This window comes from Photinus pyralis, unplaced genomic scaffold, assembly GCF_008802855.1.
Source record: "Photinus pyralis isolate 1611_PpyrPB1 unplaced genomic scaffold, Ppyr1.3 Ppyr1.4_LG3a, whole genome shotgun sequence".
Taxonomy (NCBI): Eukaryota; Metazoa; Arthropoda; class Insecta; order Coleoptera; family Lampyridae; genus Photinus; species Photinus pyralis.
In genome coordinates, this window is record NW_022170509.1 from 6886805 (window position 1) to 6907212 (window position 20408).

Here is a 20408-nt window from a genome sequence, read left to right on the forward strand (position 1 = left end):
CTGGATTTCCTTTGGCGGTGGTAAAAAACAACCAATTTTTCTGAAAAGTCTAATATCGTTATGAATTTTTTGTGCTTTTTAGTTTGCACTCATTGTAATTTCTAATTTCTCTTGTCATTTCAGATACGTGATTTCGACGCACAGCGAAAATAAAAACTTGCCACTGAAGAAGAAGAACCACAGAGACCTGGATTTCTTTCGGCGATGGTAAAAAACGAACCCAATTTTCTCATAGGTCTAACTTGTTTGTGTACCTATTAATTTTTGCCTTTTTTCTGGTCCTAAGAGCAATTTTTCAGGTCATTTCAGGTTCGTCATTTCACAATGGAAAAAAGACTTGACGGTACGCCCCTGAAGAAGAATGGTCAAGAGCCTTGAACCGCTTTCGGCGGTGCTCTTGCACTAATTGCAATTCTTGTCTTTTCAGATGCGTTATTTTCACGCACCGCGGAAAATTTTTATGAGATTAGTGAATACTTAACTTCCAACTAAATTGTCTTGTGATCTTTGTTAGTATTTAGAAAATCGGATTGTGATCAAGAAATTGTGTCAACTAAAAAAAATATACTGTGATAATTTTTTTATTAATTGTTTGTCATTAATCTTATTGATGTTTGTTGATATACACTGTGACTTATCTCATCCAAGTAATGGCTAAAAGATCAAATATATATTATTATTATTATTAAATCAAAACCTGACGGGTCGCCAGTGGAAAAGGATTGCCACAAAGACTTGATTTCCTTCCTTTCCTTCCACTTTTTCTGAAAGGTCTAATATGCTTGTGAATCTTTTGTGCTTTTTCTCATGCACTCATTGTATGTAATTTCCTTGTCTTTTCAGATACGTCAGTTCTACGCACAGCGGAAATAAAAACTTGATGGGACGCCACTGAAGAAGAATAGCTACAGAGACCAGGGCTTCTTTCGGCGGTGGTGAAAGACAAAAACAATTTTTCTCATAGGTTTAATTTGCTTGTATATTTTTTGTGCCTCTGCTCTTGCACTAATTGTAATTTCTCTTGTCATTTCAGATTCTCATTTCTACGCATAACGGAAATCAAAACTTGACGAGACGCCACTGAAGAAGGATAACCACCTGGACTTCTTTTGGCGGCGCCAGCGCTAACAAATTAAACCAATTTTTCTGAACGGTCCAATATCATTGTGAATTTTTGGTGCTTTCTCTCTTGCACTCACTGTAATTTCTTTTGTTTCAGACTCGCCATTTCGACACAGAACGGAAATAAAAACTTGATAGGACTTAACAGCAATTTCTCTTTTCATTTCAGATTCGGCCTTTCTGCGCACAATGGAAAAAAACGCCACTGAAGAAGAATGGTCACAGAGGCCTGGATCTCTTTCGGCGGTGTAAACAAACAAAAACAATTTTTTGGAAAGGTCTAGGAATATTTTGTGCTTTTTCTCTTGCACTCAGTGTAATTTCTCTTATCATTTCAGATACGACAGTTATACGCACAGCGGAAATCAAAACCTGACAGATCGCCGGTGCAGAAGGATAGCCACAGAGACCTGGACTTCTTTCGGCGGTGGTAAAAAAAATATTTTGTCTGAAAGGTCCAATATCCTTGTAAATGTTTGGTGCTTTGCTTGTGCACTCACTGTATCTTCACTTGTTTCAGACTCGTCATTTTTACGTACAACGGAAATAGAAACTTGACAGGACGCCACTGAAGAAAAATGGTCACAGATGCCGGGAACTCTTTCGGCGGCGTAAAAAAACAAAACCAATTTTTCTCATAGGTCTAACTTGCTAGTGTGTTAATTGTTCCTTTTCTCTTGCCCTAATAGCAATTCTTTTGTCATTTCAGATTCGTAATTTCTACGCAAAATGAAAACAAAAACTTGACGGGACGCCACTGAAGAAGAATGGTCACAGAGACCTGGACCTCTTTCGGCGGTGTAAAAAACAATTTTTCTCATATGTCTAATTTGCTTGTGTATTTTTTGTGTCTATGCTCTTCCACTAATTGCAATTCTTTTTGTCATTTCAGATTCGTTATTTTCACATCGGAAATCAAATCCTGACAGGAGACCAGTGGAGAAAGATAGTCTCAAAGACCTGGATTTCCTTCGGTGGTGGAAAGGTCTAATATCTTTATGAATGTTGTGCTTTTTCTTTTGCACGAATTGTAATTTGTCTTGTCATTTCAGATTCGTCATTTCTACGCATCGCAGAAACTGACGAGACGCCACTGAAGAAGGATAACCACCTGGACTTATTTTGGCGTCGCCGGCGGTAACAAATAAAACCAATTTTTCTGACCGGTCCAATATCCTTGTGAATTTTGGTGCTTTCTCTCTTGCACTCACTGTAATTAATTTATTTTGTTTCAGACTCGCCATTTCGACACACAACGGAAATAAAAACTTGACAGGACAGCAATTTCTCATTTCGGTGCACAATGGAAAAAAACAACTTGAAGGGACGCCAATGAAGAAGAATGGTCACAGAGGCCTGGAACTCTTTCGGCGGTGTAACCAAACAAAAACAAATTTTTTGGAAAGGTCTAACATACTTATGAATATTTTGTGCTTTTTCTCTTGCACTCGGTGTAATTTCTCTTATCATTTCAGATACGTCAGTTCTACCTGGACTTCCTTCGGAGGTGGTAAAAATCAAAACCATTTTTTCTGAAAAGTCTAATATCCTAGTGAATTTTTGATGCTTTTTCTCCTGCGTTAACTGTAATTTCTCTGTCATTGCAGATACGTCAGTTCTACGCACAGCTGAAATAAAAACTTCACGGGACACCACTGAAGATGAATAGCCACAGAGACCTGGACTTCTTTCGGCGGTGGTAAAAAAAACAATTTTTCTGAAAGATCCAATATCCTTGTAAATGTGTGGTGCTTTGCTCGTGCACTCACTGTATATTCTTCTGTTTCAGACTCGTCCTTTCTACGCACAACGGAAATAGAAACTCGTCACTGAAGAAAAATGGTCACAGAGGCCGGGAACTCTTTCGGCCGCGTAAAAAAAACTAAACCAATTTTTCTCATAGGTCTAACTTGCTACTGTATAAATTGTTCCTTTTCTATTGCCCTAATATCAATTCTCTTGTCATTTCAGATTCGTCATTTCTACGCAAAATGAAAACAAAAACTTGACGGGACGCCACTGAAGAAGAATGGTCATAGAGACCTGGACCTCTTTCGGCGATGTAAAAAAAAACAAGTTTTCTCATAGGTCTAACTTGCTTGTGTATATTTTTTGTGTCTCTGCTCTTGCACTAATTGCAATTCTTTTTGTCATTTCAGATTCGTTATTTTCACTCACATCGGAAATCAAATCCTGACAAGAGGCCAATGGAGAAAGATAGTCCCAAAGACCTGTATTTCCTTCGGCGGTGGCTAAAAACAAAAACAAGGTTTGGAAAGGTCTAATATCTTTATGAATTTTGTGCTTTTTCTTTTGCACTCATTGTAATTTCTCTTGTCATTTCAGATACGCTATTTCTACGCATTGAGGAGAGACACAGAGACCTGGATTTCTGTCGGCGGTGTTAAAACACAAAAACAATGTTTCTCATATGTCTAATTTGCTTGTGTATTTTTTTGTGCCATTTCTCTTGCCCTAATTGCAATTCTTCTTGTCATTTTATATGCGTTATTTTCAAACACAGCAGAAATCAAAACCTCGCGAGTGGAGAAGGATAGCCAGCCCTAGGGATAGCCACAAAGACCTAGATTTCATTCGGCGGTGATAAAAAACATAACCAACTATTTATCCGTATGAATTTTTTGTGCTTTTTCTCTTGCACGCATTGTAATTTCTCTTGTCATTTCAGATACGTCAGTTCTAGGCACAGCGGAAATCAAAACTTAACGGGACGCCACTGAAGAAGAAGCAGATAGCCACAAAGACCTAATAGATTTCCTTCGGCGGTGGTAAAAAAACAAAACCAATTTTTCTGAATCGTCTAATATCTTTATGAATTTTGTTGTGCTTTTTTTCTTGCACTCATTGTAATTTCTTTTGTTATTTCAGATGCGCGAGCTCTACCAACAGCGGAAAACTTGACGAAACAGCACTGAAGAAGGATAGCCACATAGACCTGCACTTCTTTCGGCGGTGGTAAGAAACAAAACCAATTTTTCTGAAAGGTCCAGTAACCTTTTTTGTTATTTTTCTCTTGCGCTCATTGTAATTTCTCTTGGGTATGGTAGTTGGTAAAAAACAATACGAGTATGAACTTGTGAAGGATAAAAGCAATTTTTAACCTCCCTAGTGTTTAGCAGTATCAGACAACTTGAGCGCATTGACATTCTATACATCACAATGAGAAACTTATTAAGTATCTGGTTTTTGTGTTGAATAAGATCAATTTAGATATTATGTACTGATGCTTTGATGTAGCCCATTTAAAAGGATACATAGAAACACTGTGCATGTATTGTCATTGAATAATAATTATTATTCAATGGTATTGTCTTAAAAGAGTCTGTGTATATTATATTGGAATAGTATATTGTTATAGACGCTTCCCCATTCCAATATAATTTTTAGCAGAAGGTAGTCCCAAATTTATTAAAATGTGTGCTAACACCAATAGATCAAGCAAAATTCACTGAAATTCCGAGCCCAAATAAGTGGTGGTTTTCATCATAAACAAATAAAATTTGTCGCTATAAAAAGTATACAAATGAGACCGAGTATCTCCTCCAAAAATTATCGGACACGCTATAAAGGTAGAATTGAGTTTTATATTCGGTCATAAAATAACAGCCATAAATTTACTTTACTGGTCTAAGCGTTATTTGAACGCTAAGTTATAGATGTAAAATAAGAAAAAGACACCACAACGACACATATACGTCTATAAATTGCCATCGCGAAAAACAACATTACATTGTTATATAATTGAAGAGAAAAACCATAAATAATTTTTGACTTCGATTATACAGTAAATGTGGTAGGTACGTATGGCATGATAATTGCTAATTGCATAAACTGGTTGGTTGTATATCACATGAAAATCGATTCTTTGGAATTTGAGGCTCATTCACTCTCGAAATTACTGTCTCAGCATTCATCATGCACCAAGTTGTAGTTCAGTTTTGCCGAATGGATGAATTGAAAAGTTTATTCGATCATTAAAAAGTGTAGTGGTTATTGTGGTGGCAGTGATGGTACAAAAGAAATAGAGGTAGACATGGCTTTCTGACTTTTAACTTACTCGTTTTATCTTCCGCTTATTACTATTCCATTACATGCAGCCTACACTCACAGTAGGATGAAGCTTTCACTTATCCTGGATCATTAAAATTATATTTTAAGAGCCACTAAAAGATGCCAAGATCATTTTCACTTTATCATTCGAAATATGATAACCCTTTTATCTTCTGCCATATACGCCTTTACTTGAAATATGATTTGAGTCAAATTTGGAAGAATGCGTCAGTTTAATTGTTGTGTACACTTTTATTACAAACGGTGCGTTGAGATTGATTGATTGGCTATTCCAATGTAAAGTTTCAATATTTTATTCGCTCATGTTGGACCACTAGGTCAGGAGTAACATCATTTTGGGAAATTGAAACAAGCATTCGGTTTGGTACATCTGGCATAATAATTGAATAGAATTGAACCTGAATATTAATTTGGACAGAAATATCTACGATTAAAATTGGTCCAACGGAACGCACTTACTGACGAAACTTCACTTTCACGAAAAACTTAGAGCTTTAACAAATTCACATTTTTATTAACTTGTGATTGACATTTGGTTGAACGGGTACTAACGAAAATTTTACATCAATGTGACACTTTCATAGACTGGACGACGAACTCAATTATTTAACAAAAACTTTTAAAACGGAAACGGCGACTTGCTGGAACTCTGACGTAAACAGACTGACTCAGCTTAACTTAAATGTGGAGTCAACTTCCTTTCCCTATGCAAATCTTGGAAACAACTGTTCTCTGCGTTTTAGATTTTTGGCATGGACTGAAAGATTAGAGACGATACATTTTAAAATGGACCCACCACAGGATTAAACCCTGCCATTGTCCTTGATAACCATGGGAATAAGCGAATAGCTTGGTACAATATTTACTCCCATAACAACACAAAGCAAAATCCGTCCTTGTCCCTTGTACTTTTTATAATGATCGCTTAACCTTGTAACAGTGCCGATGCGATATAATATGCAGTCATACATTAATTACATCCAATTTGTTAGTACTTTGCACATCATACTTTGATTTTTTATTTCGCAGTACATGATATCAAAAGTTTGGATGTGAAAGAAGGTGATGAAACATCTTACTTGCACTCTTCCACACATCCTCATTTCCTCAATCCTTTTATTGATTTTAAATTTGAAATATTTCTTGCTCCATTATGCTGTGACTTTTAAGTTTATTTTTGAGTTTCGAGCAGCAGCAGAGGGATATAATTAGCTATCATTAATCCTTTCTGGGATTTAAATGCCTATTTATGGTTTTTATTTCACTTCACACTGTGGCTTAGGTGTGTCTATTGATCATTTTTTTTAGTTTAAGCTTACATGGATGTATATAAACTAGAGTAACTTTCAAATCGCCTCCTTGTTTAGGAATATTGCGGTCTTGGTCAGCATTTTGCAAACAGTTTATTTTCAGCAATTCCGTTACAAATCTCACTCTTTCCCGAGAACTCATTCAATTTGTGTGCTTGTGGAGTTTAAATTTGCAAGGCTGGACCTTGAAGGAATTACGTTTGGGGAAGCGACACGCATGATCCGATTCGGAACACTCAAATATTGTTAAGGAGCATTATGTTCTCATGGTGTATCGTTTCAGCAGTACAAACATTAAACTAATGGCAAGCCAACATCAGTTGCCATTCGAGTTCGCAAAGACATCCGGTAAATAATAGCGAAAAGTCACCATTGCCTGTACCGCGAAGTTTTCACAGTTAAACCGTGTTAAAAAAATTTAATCAAACTCGACATTTTTATTCTATTTTACGCCTATTAGACTTCTATGGTGTGAGATGTTAATGAAACATTTTGTATTCAAATTACGATTACCATCTTTAGTGTTTGTCAGTGGTAAGTAATAATATAATTTTAAAAAATCACTGGATGTGGCTTGAAATGGCCAATAACTTGCAGTTATGGATTATTACAAGTATGTACTTAATTGTGAATTGAAAGAGCAGGATGCTTCTTTTCATTATCTACCTATTACGCAAATGGCATGTTCGTATAGAGAAGCTGTAGACTGTAGTAATAAACTCCACATGCAATGATTTTAATAGCAACCTTATTAGAAAACATCCATGCCCATAACTATAAAATGTTAACCCATAGATAAAATTAAACTCATTAAAATCAAAAGCTAGACTCCTGCAATTTGTTTAACGAGCTGCTTCTTCACAGATTTCATTTGAAAAACGCTAAATTCGAGTTTATTGCATAAACTCGCCGAACATTGTATTCATTTTTCAGAAGTAGCCAGTTATAAAGTCATACACTATCATTGCCCCATAATGCATTATTTAATGACAAAAAAGGACATCAAAACGTGTCCTTTTAGTGATTCCATAAATGGTGGGTGCGAAAGTTCATGCATATTGCTCTGTATTTGCAGTTATACATATAGAGGGTGTCCTGTACCTCCTCCGTAATCACGTTTTCGACATTGAAGCGTCATTCATACACTAATCCACTTAATTTTGTAAAGGTGCACAGTTTGACAGTAAAGGTGGACAGAGGAAAGAGTTCTTTAAAAGAGTTGTTGGGCATATTTAAACTTGATTCTCACGCTAGTTCTCACCGGTAGTTATAAGAATGTCAAAAACGCACGATAATATTATATTAGTGCAAATAATATCAACATTGCAACAAAAATAACAAGCTTACAACACATCGTAATAATCGTAGTAAAAATAAGATTAAAATATCATAAAATCGTACTTCCCCACACTTAAAAAATACCTTGAAATACCTACATTCGTACGTACAATGTAGACACAGCAAATGAAATGAGAGGTATTAAAATAGTAAAATAATGTTAGGCTCACCCCTCCGCACCCTCACACATAACACACTGTTTTAGTATCCGCTATTAATATCGTCCTGTTTCATTATGATTTAGCATTTTACGACCTATGAAGTTGAATCGCAATTAATAATTACTGCATTGTACGCGATTGTACGTAATTGTCGTTGAAATGATAAAATTATATACGGAATGATCTATGACAAAGACGGACAAAGTTGCACACGACATTAGTGTTGGTTCTCTAAGATATTCAATTGGTTGTGTAATTGCAAATTTTAATTAATGAATGCTTAAGGGTTAGGAAGCCGTAGCATAATTTCAAAAAAATTGTTCTCGTAGAGCAAACTCATTTCATATTTTATAGAGGAAGCTTCAGTAAAATAAACGAATAATTAAACTTACGCTCCCCCATTACTTTTGCCAAGAATATTGAAAAAAAACATTTTTATAAATTGTAGGGGCGCGTGAACTGTTTTTATTAACGTTATTTGGTGTCAATCAAACGTATGACTGATTATTGGTAAATTCACTACATGAACAAGTATTTTTGAAAGAGTAGAGAAGCTTGAATTATATTTATTAATGTTATTTAAATAATTGCATATGCAGAGTAAGTGTTAAATCAAATACTATAATTATAATTATTATTAGACCACTCCATTTTTGTGTATATATATGTAGATGAATAGTAAGTAAAATACATGAATAATTATTGCTAAAGCATCCCAATATTCAATTTAGGTTCCCTAATTACTTGGAGTCTGTTTGATAATTTTGATGGAATTTTCGTGGACCAACAGTAATCAATAAAATATAACAATACATATTTCGAATATCAATCTATGACAATTAAGGAGGAAGAATGTTTTAGAAATCTTTTGAGGAAGCTTCATAAGTTTATTGAAACGTTTCCCCCAATTTCCTACTATAACATTAAATATATCGATTCTGAAATCTTGTGAAATTCTCTGTAATATTACTGAAAATTAGCAAACGAGGATCGTGGAAGCAGTGTGTTACCACAATAACTACAGACACAAATGAATGGGACAAATACAACACATACAATTCCGGCACTAACGTGCGAAGGTAAACTCGATACAGATGACCAGAAAATAGCCAATATCGGTGAGCAGTTCCTTGAAAAAACCACAACACAACACAACGAAATAAATCCAGCATTCCCAATTTTAAATCTCCCGATACCGATTCAATTAACCTTTCTTTCAATTAAAACAAGTTGAATTCCGCCCTCAAATCGCTAAAAGATTCAGTTCATGGACCAGACTACATCCCATCTATTTTTCTTAAACCTCTGCTTTCAGAAACTATAAATGAGTTATTGTAACTCTACAATAAGATATGGATTACTGAAAATATTTTGTTTATAAACCTAAGAGTAAACTGTATTAACGTTGCGGAAAATACACACCAGTGTATTAAATATGAGAGAGGGTGCTACATCACTGCTAAGTGATAACGTATTAATTTTTTTTAATTCGGTTTCTTGCACTTCGTGTTTGTTGTTCGATTTTGTCGTGCATTTTCGGAAATATTTTAAATAGTGCTAATAATGTTATCGATTCTCTCGTAGTATAGCCAAAAACGATGTTGCATATTGCAACTTTGATTCTGGCTTTATTGAAAGGAAAAAGACTTTCCAATGATAGGCTTAAGAGATAAAAAAGGAACCAAGTAGGTACTATTCTTTGTCGATGACTTGCAACATGTTTGGAATTTCTAATTGAGGTACTATATTAACTCAAATGATGTAAGGAATAAAGCAAGGCACAATATTGTGTTCTTGTGCATATAAAAGTGAAATTTTGCTAGGTGTGCGCATGGTAGTGAGTGATATGAGTTTAGCGTAAATAATTCGAATGTAAACTCATAAATAATATCATTATAAGAGGGGTACGTGATTAAAAAGAGGTCACTAGGAAAAAACGCAATAGATTTCACAGAAAACATTAAATAAAAAAGCAAGGTTGCACATAGAAGCGTGAATTATGACTCTGTGTACATCCTGAAATTGGCTAACCCTACCATTTTACTCAATTAACTAGAAAATATAAATAGGAATTATTCATCCGTTCTAAGGGACAGTTGGATTAAAGACTCGGGTAGGACCGCCGGCAGCTAAGGTAGTTCCAGACTAGAGGTTTTTTCGGGGGAGTCACGAAACAGTTCGCCACAGTAGTCCGGGGAAATTTGAGTGTGAACTATTCGGTATCTTAAAACTGTTATGATTTTCTATAGTCGAAATCATGTTCAAATAAATAATTGTACAGTGTAAAATTCGCCATTCAGTGAAACAGGAATTTTCTTCTTGTGCTTGGTTAAAAAACTGCTAAAAAAAGCACCAGTTTAAAAAATCCTCAAAACTATCCCACCACTAAGTAATTTAAAGCCGTTGTTGTATTAGAATTGGTAAACTCAAGGGTATTGCACCATGGGTAACTTGCAGCTGTTACAAGATCATTTAAGACAACTGTTTCATTTGCATGTAATTTATCCTGATTTTTCTTTGTACCTATATAATTTTATCGCACTTTGATTCCATAATCGAGCACCTCCTTGAACGTCAAGTATACTGTGTTACCAAAGAAGGTTGTGTAAACCCATCCGCACAATACCCTCGACAATACCTATGAAGACCAGATAAAAATAGGGAAAATACAGGGTTAAATTCCACACAAGCTGAAAATAGATTATACATGGCAATTACTTTAATAAATACACTTAGTTAATCTAAATTGATTGAAGACCTTGCGAATTCTATTAGTTAGTGCTAAATAATATCCACACTTGTTCAAAAAGGTTTACTTGATTAAGCACGTTGTGTGAAAACGAAAATCGAAGTATGGCATGCATTGCTTCATCGTCACGACTAATTAGCATTAGTTAAGCACCAACCATTTGCGGTAATTGTGACTATTTCCCAAATTAGGATTTAATTGAACGAGTCGCACAGATAAAATCCTATATTTTCTTAAAAGGTACTTACGAGTTACAGCGAAAGCCAACCGATGTGCCCATCAAAACAAAACCAAACTCTTTATAAAAAGTTTACCGGCGCTTACGAGCTCGTTAATGTCGAAACGTTTATTGATCACTTTGCCATTTCAAGCTTGACGATATAACCTTCGTATTATTTTATACTATTTAATTTGGCATGTATATCATTTTATATTAAATTGATTCGCTAATAGAAGACTTGAGATTGGAGAACGACTCGGGCGCTACTGGTGAGGCAATCATTCAAAATCGGTAGAAAAAAGAAACCATTAAATGATTCACTTGCCTTTTTACATAAGGTCGAGAGTAAAAACTAAAACAATAGAGAACAGAAATAAAAATCGCAACAATAATTATGGGCAACCATCCATTCTTTATGTAATGCATAATATTTAGACACAACAGGGAAATGAAAAAAACGCACTTACGCGTCGGTTTTGATTGGCTACGCACACTACACAGTGGTAAAAAACTAACGTTTGGAAATTTTGCACAGACTGATTACTGATATAAAATTATCTATAAACAAATACATGTATCGATAAACAAGGCGATAAACTAGCGTAGACAATTCATAGCAAATGATATCCACCGGATGTCCAACCTGAGAAGTTCTATTTTAGAATTTTAGCAAACAAAACCATCAATGCTACAGTATTAAATAATTTAACCTTGCCTGTAATAAGATCAAATGCAATAAATTAACAAAAGTATAAAGCCAATAACCCCACTCCTATGAATAGGTACATTTCGATACTTCCTTCTATTAACGGAAAGTAAATCAAGTTTTACTGTTCAATAATACGAAACAAACCATTTGATTATCTAAAACTGTGAAACTTCTTAGTAGTTCTAGTTGCACCCATAATTAATAATTCTACAGTTCTAGATGATTTTTTAAAACTTCCGTTTATTTACTCGAAATTATCGCAATTCAGGAGACGAGGTGCCATGCTTCAGATTCATCTATTCTTTTTGGTTCCATTTACATCCATAGCAGTTACAGAGTTATAAAGCTTTACCTTCAAAAATCATAAAGAGAGAGCAAAGTTTATATTTTTTTAAACAGAATTTTCGATTGAGTTTCTTAATGCACCCACATTTGTTCTACATAAGCTTCACAACTGTTATTCTTCATATGAATAGAAAACAAAATTTTAAAGCGGGGGACCCTTCTCATTTCTAAAAATCAAAGATTTTGCTGGCTTGTTCCATTTGTATCTATAACACCGGCCTACAGCATTTTTACACATGGCCCATGGGACATATATACCTTATTCTTATTGCTTGTACAGCCACAAATAAGGATCGTCTTGCGGATTTTGGATAGCAATTTATCAAAGTCAATTTAAAGCTTGTTTCACACTAAGGCGACGCCACGCGCACACTCGAGGTAAAATTTATTTTATGCAAGTCAGGCGTTCAACCCCTGTAAATGTAACTAAGCCGTTACACCCCATAGCTTTGTTCTCGAGCTTCCTAAGTGAGGCCCATACATCCAAACGGACAGACAGACAAACATTACGACCTCCAGAGGTATACTGAAATATAAACTTGCACCGTTACTTGTATACTGTGCGCATATAGCAAGTGATTTACGGAAGAGATTATACTTAATTGCATAGGTAATTGTTCAATTATTTTGTATAGAACTTTAATTGATAATTATAAATTATTCAGTAACGTGTTTACGTCGGAAACTATACGTTTGATATAGCCCATGGTAACCAATTTTAATATAATTCCTAGTGGTTTAGTAGATCTGTAAGCATAAAACAATATGGCTGCTAACGACTGATACATTCTAGTTGCGCGATTAAACAAATAGGTACTTTAATTTTATAATGGAGATTTTTAAGTTTCAATTTTCAATACATTCAGGATGATTGGTTTTTCACTACGTCACTGTCAATAATAATTATAGACTTAACATATAAGTTACATGACATATGTACTTGCAGCTGTTAATATATTAACGTGACAATCAAGATTTCATCAGCATGCACGGATGTAATTATTAAAGCGTCCTTTTGATTACAAACGTGACGGGAGGCTTTGTAATTTTAGGGAAAACTCCGCAATTGTCTTTGACAGATGTGCACTAAACCAAAATTTACCCTTTCCCAATGGTGAACAGTGCAAACATCTTCCAGATTTAATACATTTGCAATAATGCAAGGAATCACTGGACCTACAATATTGACAATTACTACTATACTACGCACACTGACTAACAGATCAAAACAAATGTTTATAAATTAGAAGATTATTGTTTACCACAACTGTTTATACGACAAATTCAAGAAAACGTATACGTCAAACGATTGTTGTAATTAAAATGAACGTAAGAACTCGATCGGTAAATTGTATTAACGCGAAAACGATTTCCTTATAGAAATATACGGGAGATCTATAATTAAATTAGTATTTACCACTCACAAATTTATACCGTTCTCTTAACACGTTTTAAATATTTGGTTAGTATGCGTGGTACAAGCTGTTATCAAATGTTTCCGGCATAAAAAGTACAGTAAGTAGCAGAATTTGATCCTCGCTGCAAAACAACAAAATTATAACAGGCGTCTGATGTGGTTTTCATAAATTCATACATTACCATTTAATTGCTTAAAGAAAATCTCTTTATAGTCAAAACGGGTATGCGTACACTGCGTATTTGGAAACACACCTAAATTTAAAATCTTCTAACGAAAGCAAACAAATTATACGATGTCGTATATGATTAGGAAATGAATAGAAATTGAATACGGAAAATGAGGCAATTCGTACGATACCCTTTTCTTTTTGTTCTCTAATAAATTATTTGCGCGTTAGGATTTCTTTTCCTACAATATTCAAAAATGGTAAATTAATATATATACCGATTGGACAAACTTCTATTATATAGTACTAAATGGGAGCTGTCGTCTTTAAGGGTGCATCTTCAACAGATAGTATTTTTAAACAAGTAAGTAAATAAAAAAAAATTTACACTATATTATTTAACTAATTAGTATGCAAGTGTAACCATTGAACAGTATAATCTGCATTCGTTGACGATTTTAAGTTGCCAAAGCCTGAATAGCGCAGTTTCTTATTATACAAACACAGAAATGTAATGCCAAAATATTTACATATTTTTGTTATCTGTACCTATGTAATTTAATACTTTGAAGAAGTAAATACGATTATTTTGGTGCATGTTTATATAAATAAATATTGTTCCATTTTTCAACTTCTCAATCCATTAGTTATGTTGCGAACAGAACGACGTAATGTGAACATTCCTGCATATTTAATCTTGCGCCTACTTATATTCTAATACTTCGAGATAGTTAACGTACCAAGAGTGCAATATTATTTTGGTTGGTTTTGTTTCACAGGTGAGTGGTGAGTGTTTAACTCTTGATAAGGAGTTAAATTTGAACTTTGTCTGTTACTAGGCATCTCATTTGCTTTGCTTTCTTGCTTCAACACCTTAATCGGCTTAATCCATTGGTTACGCTGAGAACACAGCGCACTTAGGTATGTTGCGTACTGCACTGTATTTTAGTAGTTTGGGAGTAGTAGGATTTTATTACCATACAAATGCAATTTTCTTTAAGCTGATTTTTGTTTCAGATACCCGCGGATTTATTGAACATCTAATGCTCCATTACATAGTTAAAATGCAAACAGTGCCCACGTAATGTAAACATTTATGTAGATATAGTTAATCCTGTAATTTGTCGAGATAATTAAGGTTTATTACTCAGAATGCAATTTTAATGGTAATTGTTTTTGTTTCAGGGACCAGTGGGGTTGTTGAATACAAGCTCTTGGTGAGTATTTACTTTTGTTTTTGCTCTTTTTCATGCTTCATCTACTTAATTAAATTGTTTTTGTTTCAGAGACCATTTGGATTGTGGGATACAAGTTTGGTGAGTGTTTAACTTTGACTTCTTCTCTTGCGAGCCATCTTAACCTCTGCGTCTTCATTCTTTAACTTCTTAATATCTTAATGTATTAGTTATAATGATAATAATAATTATAAATAAACTACTGGCTTACAACATACTGTAATATCTCCACCAATACCCCAAGCAACCACACAAATACAACCTCAAGAACAAAGAAACACAATAAATACAACTAACGCAACGTGCACTACAAAGACAGGCCCACCCAATAAAGTTACATGCCCTAGCACAGTTAAAAAACACAAAACTCTTCCTTCTCAGAAACACACCACGTTATCACAACCCACTCGTACTCAACCGAAACGCAAAACCAAAGAAACACTTACACAATAAAGTCCATTTAACAAAATTGCTAAACTTACAGGAATTATTATAATTATTTTTTGTTGTTTTCCTTTTTCCTGATAGCGTTGGCTATTGTGCCCATCAGTAGCTACGTTCGTAAGTATGAATTACATACTATCCCTAGATTTCCTTAATGTGCGTGTGTTAATTTTTTTTAAAGGCCCGACATAATTGACCAGACGAGCGAAGTACAGAGTACAGACACAAACGCTAATCGTTACTTGATTTTAATCCGTGCGATTAGTTAGCCAGGCTAGACCTGAGTTCTGACAAGAGAAACACCGACCATAATAATAATAATAATTTATTGTCCAAACAGACTATCCAGTCTAAATACAGGGCAAACTTAAATATTGTTCAATAAAAGCCGCGCAGAAATATATAAAAATTGAACAAAAATAATTATAATGATAACTTTTTTCTTTCAGTTGTTTTAATTCTTTCATGTGTAATTGTCAATCAATTAATTGTGTGTTTATTCGCATCCAAAGTGCGACCCAGATAGAGTTTTCATATCAGATTTTTCTATTTGTGCTCAACATTTATTTCAGGTGTTCATCAAAATTTGTGTGATAAATTCTTTGGAAATTTTATGTCAGGTATTTCACGTTATATTAGATTCCAGAAGTGTACGAGGTGAGATTAAAGTTCTAAGGTCCAAGTTTGATTAGTTTTGAGCTAGCTGGACAGGTGCTTTGTGGGTGGTGTAGTGACCGCATGCCAGCAGACATCAACATAAAGCATTAGATCTTAACTTTGAATAAGTAATTATTACTTATTCAATGATCTTAGTCATTTCTCATTTCGCACACCTTATATTCAGTGAACTTATAGAGACACTTATGTAATGATAATATCATTATTACTGGTGATTTTAATCTACTCCACTTTGTGAATGATGATAATTACTTAGACAATGAGTACCTGGCACTTGATACACTTTATGCAATACGTTAATTGTGTCAAATGAAATTACAATTTATTGTAGTGTTGACTATGGGATCTAGTTATAAGTAATACTGAATTTAGCGTGAAAAGTGAAAAGTGAAGATGTCTTTGTTAGAGAAGATGCAGATCTCCCGCACTTAATTTTTGTTAGTTCCACGGGGATCCAATCTAGGTCTTTTTATAGTGTTGATATTAATCAATGATTTACCCGCCACATGATGATATAGAAATATTTACTTTAATTAATAAATAATACGTTACATTGGAGAGTTCTCCATGATAAATTAAATAAAACTTATAACTGGTGTAATAACCAATTACACTTGACCATTGGTAAATGCATAGTAGTGACATACTCTCAGATAATACAACCTAATTATCAATATTGCAATATGAGATGAATATTGAACAGAGTCAAATATTTAGGAATAACTTTTAACAATAGACTATCGTTTGTACGATATCGTTAGTAAAACTATGAAAGTTACTGCAAGTACTTGCGGCTACAACTAAATCTTTATACACTGCGAAATTAGGATATGGAGCAATAATTTGGAATCCAATCCACTGTACAAGAAATACGAGAACGACATTGAAAGTGTACAGAATTGTGAAATATATGTTTCCGCATAGACCTCCGTTACCCAGAAAGAGGATATCCATAAGCAATTTTACTCGAAATGTGTAATTTAGTTCCGCTAGCAATTAGAAGAAAGAGAATTACTGTGACATATTTTTACAAGCTATTGCACAACCAATTTGATTGTAATCTGTTACATAACTCTACACGTTTTACTGTACCACGACTTGTATCTAGGAATAAAATCACATTTCCGTTACCAATATCACAGATATACGTAAATATCTGTGCCAATATGCACTAATATATTTATTATTAATATTTACTAAGAGTACAATATTATTTTAATTGTTTTTGTTTCAGATACCCCTGCTGTTGTTGAATACAAGCTCTTGGTGGGTGTTTAATTTTGACACATCTCATATTCTTTATTTTCATGCTTCACCGCCTAATCCGTTAGTTAGTGAACATTAGGGAGGTAATGGGAATATTTGCATATTTAGCTGTGTACTTGTAAATGGTGTCAAAAATGGAGTGTGTGCATGACAAATGTTAATCAAAAAGTAGTTTCCCGTCCGATTTGGAAATGTGGAACACAATATCACTCAAATGCTCTCTTTCCGTTTATCTACATTGTCAAAGCATCTCTTCTACGGTGTTGGATCGATGGGATGGTGGCCGCATTTCGCTTTTGAATGGTGTTTGGCTTTCCCGCACACAGTTTATACTTCAAATAACCCCCAAAGAAAAAAGTCGAATGGGACCAAATCGCACGATCTTAGGGACCAGTTGAAATCAACTTTTAGATAGATAATGCGTCCAAGGAACTTTTCGCGCAAGACCAAGTTTCGACTTCGATTCCAATATAGAGATAGAAAGGAAAGTTAATATTTCATTAATAATAAGGTACTAAGGCATTATGTCTCTTTACTGAGATTAAATATGTGCCTGATTGCTCTTTTCTGTAGCACAAAAATGCGTTTACTATGTAGGTATACCGTCGTCCCAAAACATTATACAGTAGCGCATGTTGGATTAGAAGCTTGTATAATCCTTCTAGCCCAGTTAACCTTGTTGGGACTTTAATCAGAGAATTTTTTTAAGTTTAGTTTATTGGTAAGTACATACGACATCAACTTAGTAAGACAAATATTAAGATTATTTAACGCCCCATTATCAGTAACAACAAAGTACCGTTAGGTCACCAGCAAACAAACAGAAGTCACTTTTAATGTGTTCAGTAATGTCGTTAATATACAGAATAAACCCAATACACTACCTTGTGGTACTCCCCATTTGAATATCTAGGTACACACTTGGAACTACTATCTAAAATCCTAAATATAACTATGATTTCTTATTGCATAGGTAAGTAGCATTGAATTTAATTAAAACAAACCTAAAGTGTTAATATTATTTAATAAAAGCTCTTTATTTAATAAAAGCTGGCTATCGAGTAAGTCGAAAGCTTTTTTAAATCAACAAGGTGCTACCCTTATCCATGTGAGTTTATACCACTGTTGTTGTCGTAGAGCAATTCCTGATAAAGCCATTGTGTTGTTTGAGACGTAATTCGCATCGATCAAGAAAGTATTAGCAAAGACTATCCTCCTAGTCTTTGGTATTAGTTATGCTACTAACCAAGCGGTGTAGTGCACAATTCTTATACATATTTTGTTTAGTTTTGTATGTACTGCGCCTACTTATATTTTATGACTTTGAGAGAATTAATATATCTCGGGCTGAATAATTATTTAAATTGGTACCATCGCTTTCATTATGACAAACTATTTCTGTTTCAACATTTTAATACATAAACTGTATTTTAATACTTTGGAAGCACTAAGCACTTAAGCAGTAAAGTTTATTCCTGATAGTGGACGTTTTATTTAAACTGTTTTTGTTTCAGATGGAATTAGAAGATTAGGTGAATGTCTTCTGCTCGATATGTCATGCGCTCATTTCTATTTTGCAAAGCGCCTACTTATATTTCAATACTTTGGGGGTAGCAACATTTATACCGAGATCGTTTATAATTTTGTATTGCTGTCTGTTTGTACGTCTGTCCGTGTGCACGATAACTTGGTATAGAAACGTCTCGAGGATCCAGTTGTATTTGGTTTTTGTTTCAGATACTAGCGGAAATCCAAGATTTATATGTAGGTATTATAAGTTTGACTTCACTTTCTGTTCGTTATGTCATGCGAAAAACTATATATTTGCTGCTACAACATCCTTATATTGCGAACATAGAGTATATTGCGAAAATTTTTGCATATTTGGCTTGGTTCTGTACTGTCCCTAATCGCATTTCAACGCTTTGGGGTCAGTAAGATTTATTACTAGAGTGCAGTACTATGTAAATTATTTTTGTTTCAGATACCTGTGGAAATACAAGATTTGATGATTGTTTAAGTTTGACTTCATCTTCTACTGGTAATATACATATATTCATCTTCTGCTCCATTGATTACATGCGGCAATGCTAGCCATAAAGACACTTTCTTGCATATTTTGGATTGTTCTGCATATTTTGCTACTGAGATGTGCAATATTATTTAAATTGTTTTTGTTTCAGATATCAATGTGGTTAATAAATACAAGTTTTTATGCACAATTTTGACTTTGCCTTTTGCTACTCATTCCAGACTCCTTGTTTTCATAATATTAATAATAATAATAACATCATGATTATGTTGCAAGCAGATCGATGTATCTAATGCAAACATTCTTGCATTATTGCGTTTGTTCTGTTCTGCGCCTCCGTAAAGTAGTAAGATTTAGTACTAAAAGTGCAATATTATTACTTTTCCGCACCTATGTTTGGGTAGGTAAAGTATTGGTTTCATCGTAAAAAAAAGTCCGTTGTCGTTGTTGTCCAGCTTTAAAATTTATTGGGACAAATTGCGTACTTTTTTGCAGGCGTATTACTTGCCGCTTGGAAACGATACCTCGACCGGTAGGCCGTATCGCAGAAGTAATATTCTTATTTATGAACCGATCGTACTGAAATTTTAACAGTATCATCCTTTACTAAATACAAATCGAGCCATTAAATAAAACATGTAAAAACATGCGTGCGCGAAGTAACTTTTTTATTTATGATTCGATCCTACTGAAATTTTAATGTGTCAAAAGCTGCTTTCGCGCATGTGCAAAAGTAAATTTTTAATTTGTGGACCAGTTTTCTGAAATTTTACCGTTATGTACTTTTTATAAAAGCAAATTGAACATGCATGTCCAATATGGCTACTACGATTAGGTACTTCGCTTAATAAAAGGCAAATCGGTGCAAAACACTGGTTTAAAGACAAAAAAACTGAATGACTTTTTTAAATGAGAACGCATTAAATCAAGACGACTAGCTTATGCCATAGAACTCCAGTAGTCCCTATTTGATGATCAATAATGTTTTCGTACGTTAAAATATACTTCGGCAAAGAATCTGTTACTGTGACTGGAGAAGATGAGGTTATATTTCCGGAAATAAAAAGGAAGTTGTTAAAAAAAAACTTTCACGGATTTTTTTAAAGAATAGAAGCAGAGAA

The 20408-nt window shown here is 34.2% G+C and overlaps 1 protein-coding gene across 13 annotated transcripts in view; it reads right to left on the reverse strand.

Moving 5' to 3' along the window:
• Positions 1–20408, reverse strand: part of LOC116166284 (protein limb expression 1 homolog) — a 54463-nt gene that overhangs the window by 21157 nt on the left and 12898 nt on the right. The window contains exon 1 of one of the 13 annotated variants that reach the window (XM_031481182.1): positions 11021–11243. The exons of 6 other annotated variants lie outside the window; for them this stretch is intronic. Coding sequence is in view for 2 of the 7 variants with exons in the window: in XM_031481174.1 (XP_031337034.1) it covers positions 11021–11052 (32 nt within the window). In the remaining 5 variants the exon portion in view is untranslated. Of the gene's footprint in view, positions 1–5200; positions 6370–8032; positions 8223–11020; positions 11268–11459; positions 11532–20408 lie in introns of those variants that run through there. 6 more of the 13 variants (XM_031481183.1, XM_031481186.1, XM_031481177.1 and 3 more) reach the window with 6 other exon arrangements.